The sequence below is a fragment of the Electrophorus electricus genome, chromosome 17 (assembly GCF_041902795.1).
Source record: "Electrophorus electricus isolate QZ-2024a chromosome 17, ASM4190279v1, whole genome shotgun sequence".
NCBI lineage: Eukaryota > Metazoa > Chordata > Actinopteri > Gymnotiformes > Gymnotidae > Electrophorus > Electrophorus electricus.
Window position 1 is genome coordinate 4,470,516 of NC_137513.1, and position 14,485 is coordinate 4,485,000.

The 14,485-nt window shown below is 47.4% G+C and overlaps 1 protein-coding gene across 5 annotated transcripts in view; it reads left to right on the top strand.

Moving 5' to 3' along the window:
• The first annotated feature begins 218 nt into the window (after positions 1 to 218).
• sez6b (seizure related 6 homolog b) overlaps positions 219 to 14,485 on the top strand; it is a 121,130-nt gene continuing 106,863 nt past the window's right edge. For 4 of the 5 annotated variants that reach the window (XM_035534287.2, XM_081700035.1, XM_035534288.2 and 1 more), the window contains exon 1: positions 219 to 587. In XM_035534287.2, coding sequence (XP_035390180.1) covers positions 503 to 587 — 85 coding nt within the window. In that variant the 5' untranslated portion in view covers positions 219 to 502. Of the gene's footprint in view, positions 588 to 2,003; positions 2,025 to 14,485 lie in introns of those variants that run through there. The other variant, XM_081700037.1, reaches the window with a different exon arrangement.

Here is a 14,485-nt window from a genome sequence, read left to right on the forward strand (position 1 = left end):
ATGCAAATGATATAGACTACCCTGCAATTGATGGTTCGGTGTTAAAACCAGCAGGAGACTGAATGTGCAAACAGCCAACATATCTTTTTACGCTCCCCTCCAGCAGTAGTTGAGATCTGAACACATGTATTGTGATACTTACGCCATTTAGACGAGGGCACTATTAGATTATGTACGGTACAAAGTTTCCACGAAGCTGAAGTTGTTCCAGTCGCTGACGCTAGGAGCTGTCCGTGGTACTGAAACGGCAGTGCTCAGCCTTGGAGGTGCTGACGGCACTCCAAGCGAGCAGTTGGCTTAGTGAGCGCCGAGGTGCCCCGTTCTCCGCTTCTTCTCCGATTACAATTACAAACCTGAGCAGAAGTATCCCTCGCGCGGGAGCGCGTGCGTCGGAGATCCTACTGCAAGTGGTTTTCGGAGCGTTGGCGCCTCGCTTATGTTTGTTAGGAAAGTGTTTTAACACAAGGACATTATTCTGTAAAAGGAACCCACTGCCGAAAGCATGAACACGGCAATATATTACAGACCAAACATGGTCGTTCTGGTGCTGACTGTATTTGCGGTTGTGGTTATCGCACGGGGGCAAGGTAAGATATTAATTCTTTAAAATTATGGTATTTCGGAACACACGCGTTTCCTGCTGTCCATCCTGTCAGGAGTAGGGTGCATGTAGCTCCTGCAAAGCAGACGCAACACTGTTTCAGCGACAGTGACCAATCGTTTCTCTCTATTAGCCTATGCCTTCTTAGTATGTCAGGAACAGTAAGAGGGTATTTACAGGCTGACACCGTTACAAGATGTAACAGAAAAATGGTCTCTGCTCACACATAGTGGCTTACAACAGATGGACCCCTGCGCAAAACTGAGTAATCGGTGAAAATTTGATAAATCGCACAACACACGAGAGACCTCGCAGGGCGAAAAAATTAACAAATCACGTTGCTGCGGCGCTGTTATTTCTACATTGTATTTGATGAGTCAGTGTTGATATCTTTTGCTTTGTTCTCATACAAGTGAATGTCAAAGTTCCCAGGAGTGAACGTTCCATCTATTGTCTTCCTACTTGTACAGTAATTAGCCCCAAAAGTTTGCAGTCACTTTGGCAACATATTTAAATAGATAAACAAATAGAAACGTAACTTCTATCTTACGTTTAAAGAAATGTCTGAAGTAATGGTTATTTTACATAATTTACACGACCTGTTATAAAATACATTATTTGAGTGATCTTCAGTCAATAGTTCCAAGTCTTTCACAGATTGCGTTCAAAACTGAACCTGGACTATAAAATCACGTAAAATTATCCTTGTGGTGACAACGCATATAGACAACGTGAAGAACCTCTACATATAAACTTTGCAAATACAGTTTTTAGATAGTGACGTTTCTTTTCCAACATTACCAAGGTAATGGCAGTTTAAATAGCCTTTATCTTGCGCACAACCCTGTTCAGCTACTTCTGTGGATACTGGAATATGAGAGCACAGTCCAAGATGACGTCGAAAGAAAGTCAGTGCGTAGTCCAGGTCCATTTGCTTTCTGAAGAACCGCGCGACTGTTCACAATTATTGTGCTGCCTCTCTGCGCGTCTCTGCTTTTATTTAATTGACTCGAGATATTTATGCTTATTAGTTATGAAGCAACCACAAGTGTCCGTGTTATAGCTACCTTTTTGGTCCCCGGTGTAAATGTTTCAGTAGGACGGTAGACGCGTGTAGTTTAGAAAGCTACAAAAAAACCAAAAAAAAAAAACCGGAGAAGAATTAACGTAAATTTTTGACGATTAATGTTTATCATATTTTAACGGTACTTAATTTTAAATGGAAGCACATAATTATGCTCACTGGGCAAAACATTGCATTGAATTGTGTTTAAAAGAGAGAATATGCAATCACGTAACAGATTACATCTTTTTTCAGTGCAAAATTGATGTAGTCAGGAGCAGAAGGCGTTCGGTGAACAGGCTACACTGCTACAGTGACTAAACCACCTTAAGGTGACCTACAGTCGTGACATCGCTATGTGTAAGTTAAGTCAAAAGTATCAGGCTAACCCATTAATAGTACATTTCTCTGATCAGTCACCTTCGCTGCAGTGGACAATGGCTTCAGTACAGCACTCTGCCTCGTTCTTACCTTGAAAAGCACTCTAACTAATGCACAGTTCCATCAATCCTCAGAACACACTGAGAGACAGCTAAAAGCAGGACCTGCCTAACTCAAATGGATGACACTGTGAATAACAGTGTCTCTCTGCTGGAGGCTCAGTGAAAGGTCAATGGGCTCATTTTCTTAGACCCAAATATCCAGGCATGATGGACACATTGGCGAGGGTGGCGCAGCGTGAGATGCATGTGTGTGCGCGCGAGAGCAGACTGCGCTGGCCGAGGCCAATTGAGAGAGAGCTGGCTGTCTGTGACTGCTGTTCTCTCTGACAGCAGCACGGTGGGCTGAGTAAGTCCACAGCTCGGCTGCTCCTGCGAAGGGGTCTCCGGGGTGCCCGCTGTGATTATGGGAGTGTCAGAGGAGGCTGACATATCGCCCCCTGCCGCTGCTGGTCAGACCCAGCCGTCGACGCCAGCCGAGCCTGCTGAGGGGAGCCCCCCACAGAGGTCAAGCGCTGCTGCATGACTCCATTACCCACAGCCCTGGGCTGGACCGCCCGCCCACGCCCCAGCTGCTCTGTCAGGCCCAGGCCCGTAGACTTATTTCATGCCACCACCAATTAATCAGTGCCCTTCTACCATTTTTTGCAGAATAGGGGCTAATCCAGGCTGAAAGGGTGGGGAAGTGCGGGGAGCGGCCCCCGGGGCAGACTCCGGGGCGCTCCACACCCGCTCGCCTCACCGCGATTAAGGCTCGGACGGATAAACGAGGCAGATGGCCTCCCCCAAACATGCGGGCCTTACCGTCGCGTCTGCAGCCCCGATGGATGGTTGGCTGGGAGGGTGTAGAACGCAGGGTACACACCGCCGGGAGAAATGCAGCCCGCCGCCTCCTCCACAGGGCGGCCACGCTGCCACACTGGCACACTGCGACATGCAGTCTGCCGTACACATCCCACCTAATCGCAAACGCTTTCAATATTCTCATCACTTCTTCCATAAAAAAAGTCCCCTATGTTTGCCTGATATTGTGCATAATAAAATACCCAGCCTGCTTAAAACCATTCGGAGTTCCCACGCGGGTGATCCGTGCAGATGTCTTGACTTAGATGATCAATTATTCTGTCAGGCATCAAGAGAATGCATTAGGGAGGAAAACGTGCTGAGAGACGAGGGAGAGAAAGAGAGAGAGATTCTGTTTGTCTGATTGAACATGTTGCTGCAGTTGGACTGGATGCTTGCTGGCGGAAGACAAAGCCCTGGTGATGCAGAAGATCTAATTATAAAACACATTTTAAAAGGTCCTATATGTTTTTTTTTTCTTTCCAGTCTAGTCTCCATGTGCTCTTGACCTGGATATGCCATAGTCTGTGTTCTCCTCCAATTATTCAGGATGTTATTGTCTCATGTGGCACGCAAATATGCATGCACACACACACACACACACACACACACACACACGCACAAACGCACACACGCACACACACACAAAGGCATCCTAACTGAATTGGAGAGAAAACACAGATTTTTACTATATTTGGCTGCTTTCCATTTACTTATAAAATAGACCTTTTGTCTCTAACAGTATTTAACACAGTACAGAGAAAGCATGTGTCTGCTTGTGTGTGATTGTATGTGTGTGTGTGTGTTTGTGTGCAGGTGTGTGTGTTTTTATGGTTGTTCTTTATGTCTAGCTATGACCGGGCACTCAAGGTGCAGGGCTGTTTTATGTTCCTCTTCTGCCCCCTCCATAACTTAGCAACCTCAGTACCTTAAATCACAGTTTAACATCACAGCTTACAATTCAATTTCACCTCTTTCTCCTGAACTGGTTAAAGGCAGTCATGTGGGCACACTGTATGTATCGGAACTCTCCTTAAATAAACCTGCATTGTCTTTGTTAATTGAGTTACCCTGACATTAATAATTATGATTTATGATGGTTCAGGACAAGGGGAAATCTCAGATCTAGTAATCAAGGACAGTGCTGTCTGATAATCTGCAAATTAAATTTTGTTTTGAAATGAGATGTTATTAGACCTTTGAATTAATTGTAAACTCAGCAGCATATCCAATAAGATACAAACTAAATGATTAAGAAATTATTAGCTATAGAGTTAAGGACACATACATGTGAATATGTACATTTTCAACATTTTTCAAGTGAAATGACTTCCCAGTTTGATTTTGCCCCAGATGTCATTGTGTAGACGGCTGCTCTCATTCTGCGCAGGTTGGTTTAAAGGCAATATCAAATAGACATTCTAATTCATTTGTTTTCTGTTACATTTTTCCAGTCAAACAAAATATTCAGACATGGATTAATATATGGCATGATATATCTTGGTCCGTCAGGACTTGATTGGGATGTAAAACATGCTATGATAATTTTGGGTACATTACAGAAGTTATTCTGACAGTTTTTGATAGGATTAAGGAGAAAAATTATTTTCTCTTGTAAATTATAAATATTGATGATTTATGTACAATGTCCAGGGGCATAAACAGACGAGGTAAAAACGTCAACGTTGATTCCAAATTGTCTTCAAAAGATTTTTGGAGCCCTGATGAAGGAGGCTTCAAGCTGGGCATCACACCCGCGCGATCCTCTGCTGCTGGAGGAAACCTGTATGCTCTGTGGGATACTGAGTCATCAGCACTATGCTGTGGCTTCTGCAGGAGCACAAAAAGAGAAAAAACTACATGCAATGGATAGGGCTCATTTAAAAATGAACTCTTCTCCGGTTCATGTCACAATGTAAAGAGATTGAAAATATTCACCCTTTGTTTTGTGGGATAATTGACGTGCGCTCCTGTGGGCTAATCAAAGGCCATTCAATGCATGTATACTCCCAGTGCCTCTTTTCTAGTTAACTCATTTAACCGTGAGTGTTGCGCTTGCTACCCCGGAAAGTGCAGCCGTGGCTCAGGCACTGCTGGTTTCCGGGTGCCGTCGAGCTGCCGGAGCTCTCTGCCATAGCCACGCTTCATTCCTGCCTCCCACTAGCCACGATGACCGTTTGTCCCTGTCGCTGTTAGCCAGAGTGTCGTTCCCCTCTGATCATGACTGCTCCTTTAGAGCCATTTCTTGTCTTCCTCCTCGTTTTGTTTGAGAGCCCGCGTGAGGCGGTAAACATCTGGGGCGCTCCCGAGCTCCTGGACAGTCTTAGCTTATGCGCTCTGACAGGTGCCCTCATTTGGCTCCTCTGGCAGATCAAAGTGCTCAAAGCCTCGTCGCGTGTCACGCCAAGCCGAGCCGACAGCTCGTTCCGCGACGGCTCGGCGTGTGCGGGGCCGGCGCACGGTGGCCGCAATGACCCTGTCGTTGGTGCACTCGGACTCGCCCGGCCTCGTAATGACACTCAAATGGAGATTAGACAGCCGGGACGAGAGAGGCGAGCACATGCAGGCAGGATATTCATTGCAAATCAAAGGGCCAATCTCCCGCACCTACGGGTGCCGCGCATCACACTGCGTTCCTGGCCGTCTACGTTTGACTTGGGCTGGTAATCCATACTGCTCATAAGTCTGGCAGGCCTTTTTTGCGAGGGGTCTGGGGCTCGCCGTGGGCCGTAAAGAATGAAAAGATGGGGAGCCTCTGCGCTCTGCTCGGCTGGCTCTGATATCTTTGATTTATAATGCGCCGAGCGCCTCGACTTCACCTCTCCCTCACACCCAACCAATCACTCACACTGATCTGCCCTCCACAAGGGCGCTTCAGTGGATCGTCTGTGAGCTGGGGAACGAGATCAAAGTGGAAGGGGCCATCGGCATCAGCTGTTGGACCACGATGCGTCACGCGTGACGCCGCCTGCATCACGGCGGTGCTTTTAATAATCCCCGAGTGGCCGTTTCTCCCTGCCGGGGCACACCACACCTTCCCCCCCGGCAGGATTGGCGTCTTGTTATGGCCTGTCCGTGCACACTGTATCATATTGGCCAGGCAGTCAAAGCAGAGCAAACCTTTAGCACGGTCGGATTCCCCACCTCCTCCTCATACGGGATCGGCGGGCTGTGTACACCTGGCTAATTGGCCCTGGCAGGTGCAGCGTATGCAGGGTCCCGAGTTTTCTGCGGTGATTAGGCCTCCGACAGCTCTGGCTTTCTTCTCACTGTTTGGACTGCCAGGACCCATCTAGGAGCCACTTCATCTGGGGAAGAGCTTGGTGCACTAAGGGAGGCAGCGGGTAATCACCTGGGGAACATGTTTGGCTTGCAGAACCAGACTCCTCCTCCTCTCCACATGAGCGCGTCTACTACCGTCCTCGCACAGATACGGCTGGATTTATTTAGCCGGCGTGGTGGAGGCGGACAAGGATGCAAATATTGAATTCATCTTTATTGTGTTCGTTTTTCAGAAGAATTGGAAATGCTGAGCCTTTTCTTGTTTTCTTGCCTGTTTTTGCATATTTATTCGGAAAGATAATGAGGTTTTCTTTTGTTTAAAAAAAAAGAAAAACATTTAAATAGCATGCGTGTGTGCGTATGTGTGTGTTGGAGGTTATCTTAGCCTGTAGTCTAATTTTACTCCCATCACACTTAGCATTTCCCATAAACTCTCTCATTTCCCATAAAGGCCTGACTGATGGCCTGCCTGACACATACTGCATTTGTTTTTTAGGGTATTCCCATCATATTGGGCCTTTGTTCTTCTAGGGCCAGAACTAGCAGAATGTTTTAATATTGGTAACAAGATGTGCCCTACAGGGCTCAGAACGAGTCATGAGATGCAGACTAACCAAATGCATGTTGGTTAATGCCAATTATTCAATCACAAGCAGAACTCTGCTGCCTGCACATCTTCCCCTGAGGCTTTTACAAAGTTGTACAGCTCAAAGATGTTTCTGTCTGTTTGTCTTTGAGGTTCCTGTCTTGGGGACATTGAGTGACGCTATGTTTTCTAATGACACACACGTGCAGTTATTGTACAGTGACCGCAGGTCTTCACGTCGCGCCGCGTCCTCATGAACATCCGTCAGGTGGTGAAACGAGCCTTCGGGAAGGCCACGGGGATGTCGGCGCTGTGAACGACATACCAGGAGGGTGAACTGTGAGTCTGCTGAAGCTGCTGCTAATGAACTGAGCGTGTGAGTTGTGAGGCTGGTGTCAGGTCCCTAAGAGGCCCAGACACCGCAGTAATAAAGATGAATCATGCAAATCTAGGGTGTTCGAGCGGGTTGCCGTCGGCAGGAATCAGCCCACTCGTTATTTACCTTTACACTGTTGTCGCGGGAGGATGACACGCACGCTCTGCGGCAAATAGATGGTCCCGAGACGGTAAAGTAAGACAAATGTGGCCATAACGTTTTAGCATTAATCACAATGAACCCATTACTTTTCTTAAAACATAAATTGTGGTTTCAAAGATATTCCAGAGGACCGGGAAAGTAAACTATCTTTGGAAGGCTCGAGCATTGTCGTTGCCCTCAGCGCCGCTCTGAGCTTGCAGTGTGCACTTGCAGTGTGAGCTTAAAGTGTAAGTTTAAAGTGTGAATGCTGGTTTCCGTGATAACACCGGCTGCAGTGTTTTAGCAGCCATTTACACATCTTTATAAAAAAAATATGATTCCAGGAAGCAACGTGCCTTTGAGTAGTGAAAGGCAGAGGATTTAGCCCTGATAAATCTCACCCAGAATAGCAGCACTTTACTCCGATCGGGGGCGACTCAATGGCTGTTAATTACCCCTTAGGAAGGACATATTAACTGTGCAGGCAGAGGTCTATGGAGGAGCAGATGTCGAGCTGAAAAAGAATGATCTGCTCCGGCACCATACGGCCACGTGCAGCAGAGCCGCCCCAGAGGTTCCCCGGTTACCAGTTGCTTTTGTTAGGGTTTGTTTTTTTGTTTGTTTTTTTTACATTTTCATGACAGAAATTAGGAAAGCTGATATGAAAGTGAGTGTCGAACCGCGCAACCATAGAGTTGGGAAACACTGTTAATTACATTATCGATGCGTTAAATGCTTCTGTTTCTACTGAATCGTTGTGCGTAACAAATATTATTTGGGGGAAAAATGAGCGTTGAGTTAAAGTGAGCAAGGACCTGTTATTTTCTAGAACGAATTGGCCTAAAATGTACCTAGTCCAGTCAATGTAAATATGTACACTATTTTATTAGATGTTTTTGGTTACGCATGCTCAAAACGAAACATGCCCGTGGACTTGATTGTTTTCTTTTCCTTTACAGAAAAGTTTACGAATTTTGCGGTAATAACAAGCCACGTACCATTAGAATGCGTTTCTCTTTCATCCTCGTTGGCGCCTAACTCATGCACCCTTCTCTAAAACGAGCCGCTCCTCGCCTGCCGTCTGTTTCACGGGAAGGACTTGGCTGTGAAGCATGTGGCGTCCTGACTGCGCGGTACACCAGCACCATATAGGACTTTAACGAAGCTGCGCGGAGTGGTGACGGTCACGTTGATTGCGTTTGTCAGCCCACGCTGTTCACGTCTCGTCTCGTTGGTGGCCAGCTGCTCGGCGCCCGGATCACTCACGTGCTGAGGTGAAGTTGGAGGATTTGCCAGGTACTGCAGGCGCAGGGGTGCAGCGGTCAACAACAGTGTAACCATCCAGTACGCCTCGACACGTACAATGGTATTCAGTACCACAGCAAAGCAAAAATGGGCATTACATGCTAATTGCAGTTGTTGCCAGTTAGGGGCACTTGGATGCTGTGGTTGGCTCAATTTCACTGTTTAATTGATATGTGGCATTGGAACACACAGATCCGCTAGCTGGAATTCCCGTGGGTGTAGTTGACTCTATAATGAGTTAGTTAGTTTTTGGGGTTTTTTTTGTAACTCTCCCAGTGCTTGGCAGTGTGTACTGATCACTGACCCTGCTGTCTGAGGTTGTGAGTGCTGGTCGGAGCAATGGAAGCAAGGGGCTGGTGAGAGCAGGCCCTGGAGCTACACCCAGACAGTTATCCAGTTAGCATGAGTATTCAGGATGGATAACCAAGTGAAGTTGGGTCAGATGGTTTTGTAGGATGGAGCCCTTGGGTGATTGGTTTCACCACAGCTGCAGCTGTGATATAGCCGTGGCGAAAACAGGACTGATATACAGAGCCTTTGAATATCAGAGCCTGGGGTCAAAATGAAGATAGAGGGTGGGTGTACCATCTTCCAGTGAAGTTTAATAAAGAAGAATGATCCTTTTTTTTAACCTTTGTCCTTACTTGTGCTAGTAGGGGTCAAGCATTGCCATTTCAAAGGTGATCTGTGCTAGTTTAATATTTGTCAGGATAATTGTATTGATCGCTGCTGCCTGCAATGTATCCTTCTGACAGCCAATCACAGACGTAAACTGCTGTTGGAACATTGCACTCAATAAGCTCTGTCAGGGCAATGTATCTTTTTAAACAATACGAAAGAGGCACAGTGTGTGTAACTTGGAGGTGGGGTTGGGGGGGTGGATGAGGGGGAAACAGGTTCTTCTGTGTTGTTTTTGCATCGTCCTTGAGCAGTTGTTCTTTGGGGATTTTTTCCCTTGTCTCTACTCCAGAGTACTCTATAATTAGTCTCTGTTTTTGAAAAGGTATGTTCACATTTCAGAGTCAGAAATATTCTGTGCACTCAAAATGAGACCAGTGAGACAGAGTGCCTCACTGATCCTTGACTTTACCTCTGTGTACCTCGTACCAGCAGGCTACATATTCAGCCGGTGGCACAGGCCAGGCCAGTTCAGTACTCAGTTCAGTAAGTGTTCATGTGCAGCTTCTTCTCAAGAGTCACATAATGATAAAAATAATGGAATAGGAAATGCAGAACAATAAAACAACTTTATGAATCTCAGTTAAACAGTATTGTATTGAATATGTTGTAGTGCATATTAATGCAGATCTATGATAAAACATGGAGGGTTGTTTTGTTTTAGTTTATACAGCATTGGCTGTTGAACTGTGAAAGAAATGATGGGAAACATCAAAAGCATTATAAATCTTTAAATGTTTTGGTATTTGTCTTGTCACTGTATGCAGTGAGAGACCTTTTCCTTTGATAAAGCCAAAGGAAGACTTCCTCCATCTATTCAAATGGATAGTGTGTCTGTTTATCACGATCAGCCCAAATTATCCCTATAAACAATACAAAACTTGTATACTGTGTTATCTGCCACTGGATTCTCTGGAGTAGGCCAGTGAAGAGAAGGAGCGGAGCACCTCGAGTGCTGCCAGAACGCTGCATGCCTCTCTGAAAACGTTTATTTAGGTATTATTTAATGTGTAAAAGGTATTCTTAAATACTTGGAAGAGTATCACAAGTATGTATACTTTGGAAATATATACTTCCAATTCTTCCATTGGAAGAAACAACGTTTCCTAGTCCATCTTCACCGCTAGTGTTACGTTGGTGTCAGAAATGGGATACTGCTGTTGCTGAGCTGGAAAAATTGAGCTTCGGCTCAACAAACTCAAAGGTGTGCCGTGAAGGAGTAGTAACCCAGAAGATGGGTTACTCCTGCGAGATGTGTCCCTCCAGCCGAGGTCCAGGCGGCTGGTCGGGGAAGATGTCGAGGAAGACCTCAGAACCGAGTACGATGGTTTGGTAGACATACCTGACATTCGAGAAGGCTACACAGGAGGAGTTTATACTGCAACACTTCCTGTGTGCACTGCTGCATGAGGAGCTGAGGAGGCACAAACAACCTGCCAGCCTGGCCAGCCTCCAAGACAGAGAGGACAGACAACAAAGTGCTTTGCAGCAAAGGAACTTGAAGGGGAAGAGTGGTGGTGGAGTGACTGGTGGGTGGAGGTGTAGGCAGAGGCAGCACTGCTCCAGGTGGAGTCGAGAGCCTGGGGGAGACGCCACAGCTAGGAAGATTGGCTACCACCACGGACTTTGGTTCGGGATGGGAAACAGCTCATTGACTCTGTCAATCCGTGTTGCCGCTACGACGAAGCGTGTTTGTTCACACCAAGAATGGCGCACCTGATAGCTGGGAAGCCACAGTGGCTCAAATCCATCACTGGCAGCCAAGTCGACGTGAGAGGCAGGAAGCGGGTCTCAGTCGTGGTGGGAGAGTTTGAGCCAAGTGCATGAGTTCTGGCTTACACCTATACAGGATGCGCGTGTACTCCGTTTGGCTCCGCGGCTGGGGCCATGGTCATCCTTAAGAAGGAAAAGCGGGGCTTAGAGAGGAGACAAGTGAAGCTATCCATGACAGAGCACAGTTAGAGACTCAGGGGTCCTTGGCATTGTGGCCTTCATTTTCTGTGGGGGAAACTGGCAGCTCTGGAGAGCTAGAGATGGTTAGTGGATCTCCAGTGGCGGGGCTAGGTCGAAGATACCAGATAAGTCGAAGGTATAAGTCTCGAGTGCCAGATGAACCCATAGCAACAGTGCTGGATGGTGGATTACTGAGGGCTATGGGCAGCACACACAAACTCTTGTTAGCGTCAACATTTGAGAAAGCAGAAAGCACGCAGGGCAGCAATGGCAATTAAAGAGAACTGTGACGTCTCAGGAGGTTGGGCCTAACAGAAGCACAGAAGCAGTGGCTCTGGTAGCTGATGTGCCATTATAGCGACATCATAGAGACTGTACATGGACCTGCTTAGAGCAGCACAGTATCAACACTGGCACTGCTGCAATGAATTGACTTCCTCCCCACCGGCTTCCATTGGCTGAGAAAGCGGAATCATCGAACTGTCGATCAGCTCATGGGCAGCGCTGTTGGTTCTGGCAAAGTAAAAGGATAACGGCTGGCATTTTTTTGTGTGGACTATTGCCGGCTCGACACTGTTACAAAGCCTGACTCGTACCTACTCCCAAGCTTCGATGATATCTGGGATCAACTCGCTGTCTTCGCATGGTTTAGCTCACTGGATCTGCAGAGTGGATGTTGGATATCGCTTTAGACACCCGAACAAAGACGCTGTTCACACTGGGTGCAGGACCGTGGCCGTTCAAAGTGATGGCTTTCTGGCTGTTCAGTGCATTGGCCGTGTTTGCGTGCTTGGTGGAGCATGTGCTTGCCAGGGTTCCATTAGGTCCAAGCAGCTAACAGGGATGGCACACTCGTAAACCCGTCGCAAGTATTCCAGGTTATTAAGACAGTAAACCTATTAATGCACCCCAAAAAGTGCAATGTCCTTTAGCGGCGTGCATCTGTCATATGTATAATATTTATCTACTAGTTAATCTTTCCCCATCTTACCCTGTCAGTCTTTTCCTGATATGTTAGTTCAATAAAAGAGTATTTCCACTAAAGGAAATGGTGTTTCCTGGGCCTTCTTCACCACCGATGCTACAACATTTAAAGGAGGACCACACCAGGCCAGCGTCATATTAATGTTGATGTTAATGTTGATGTTAATGTTGATATTAATGTTGATGTATTCACACATTGTCAGGCACTTTCTTTTATTTTGCCTGTCTTACCACTGTATGCAGGGAGAATGAACATGGAGTTGTCGTGAGCCGCATGACAGAAAAGATTTTCGGTGTTGCGATTTCTCTTGATTGCTCCATATACCAAATGTTTCGAGTTGTCATTGCATGACGGGCACGTGCATCTTGACTGACGTGTCATCGGTCTCCTGTAATGGAAATAAAATGGTGATGTCACGAGCACTCTGTGCTTCAACGTGTGACACAAGCCGCCTCGCGGAAGTCATTCATCACCCTGCGTCTTCTCGTTCCTTTTTCACTTTGAGGTTTTTGAGTGAGAGGGGCTCCATGTTGTCATATTTACGTTAACGAGGTGTGCAGGATACGTGAGGTGTGAAGGAATCCCCGCTTCTGATTGGGCCGTTTGTGTACCTTACAAAGCCATTCGTACTAGTCGGATTTGCCCCCCCCCGCCCCTCCAAAAATCCTATTACAGTTAGATGTGGCTTTTCTGCACATAAGTTTAAATGCAATTGAGTCTGACAGTCTGGCATAGTGGGATTTGGAGCTCTGTGGTAGGTGACAGATTTGGGGGTGACATGGGCAGTGCATCCTGAGGAAGCAGTGAGCTGGGCTGAGCCTGTGTCGGGGCTGAGCCTGTGTCGGGGCTGAGCCTGTGTCGGGGCTGAGCCTGTGTCGGGGCTGAGCCTGTGTCGGGGCTGAGCCTGTGTCGGGGCTGAGCCTGTGCCGGGGCTGAGCCTGTGCCGGGGCTGAGCCTGTGCCGGGGCTGAGCCTGTGCCGGGGCTGAGCCTGTGCCGGGGCTGAGCCTGTGCCGGGGCTGAGCCTGTGCCGGGGCTGAGACAGGGCAGAGGAGGATGGGGTTGAGGTGGGAATTTTGCAGTTCAGCTCCCTGAGCAACTGGTCTCCCTCTGCTGGACCTCCATTAAACCGGTGCGACCGGTGTCAACAGGCATCCATCTTTTTTTACGTGGAAATCTGGGCCGGACCGAGTATACTGCAATGCGGTGGACATGGCATGAGCTCAGTTAAGTAGCCAGAGAGAGAAGTGGGCTATGTGCTGCTGTCCTGCTGTGTAGCTCATGCTCTCTCAAGCAGGGACCATGGGGGAGGGTCTTTGAAGGCTGTGGGCTTATTTGAGGACAGTGGTGGTTGTGTTTAGTGGTGAAGGGCTTTCGTGAAATCGAGCGCAGCGAAGTTGTCTGGCCTTTGTCACCCTTCAGTCAGCGGTGACCATTTGAGATTTCTGCTGTCCAAAGTCAGTGTTATTTTTCTTTGGCTTCAGCTGCACTAATGAGCGGCAAGAAGTTTTTTCCAAGTTTTGTGTGTGTGTGTGTGTGAAAGCTCTGAAGCGCTGTGGTCCAACTGGTGTGCTTCAGAAGAGGCACAGAGCCAGGCTGCCTGCCCTTGTTATGACTGGATTTGAAGATTATCCAGAGAGGAGGCTGAAGTTCAGCTCTGGATGTTGACGGACTGTAGCGAGAGCAGACGTACGATGCTCCTCCACCATGTACACTGTGCAAATTAACATTTACGATGAACTGTTTTGTTGTTCCAGATGCGCAAGGCTGGTCCTCTGTGATGGAACAAAATTTGACACCAGTGTAATTGGCTCCAAAAACAGCCCAGAAAATAAATAAATAAATAAATAACAGTTCTACCAAAGTATGCCTCTACCTGTGCATGCAAGGCCCGGGGAGAAGAGGGGAAAACACATTTCTTTTAAATATTTAATCTGTTTTACTTCTCCCTCCTGCTCCTTCCACATCTACCTGCTCTCCGTGTTCACGCGCGGCCGCGCCTCAGCCAGCGAGGCGCGTAGGGCGGCGTGTGCCGGGAAGCTTCACGGGGCTGCCGCCGAGTGTTTTGCCATTGTGCTCATGTGTAACGACCGTGTTAAAGGTCTCCCGGAGAGCCACGTCATCGCCCTCGTAAGAGCGCAAGACAAAGCTTACTCTTGCTCTGACAGCAATGCTGAAAGGATCCATGGAAACTAGAACAAAAAGAAGAAAGGAGGGGAAAAAAAACATCTTTT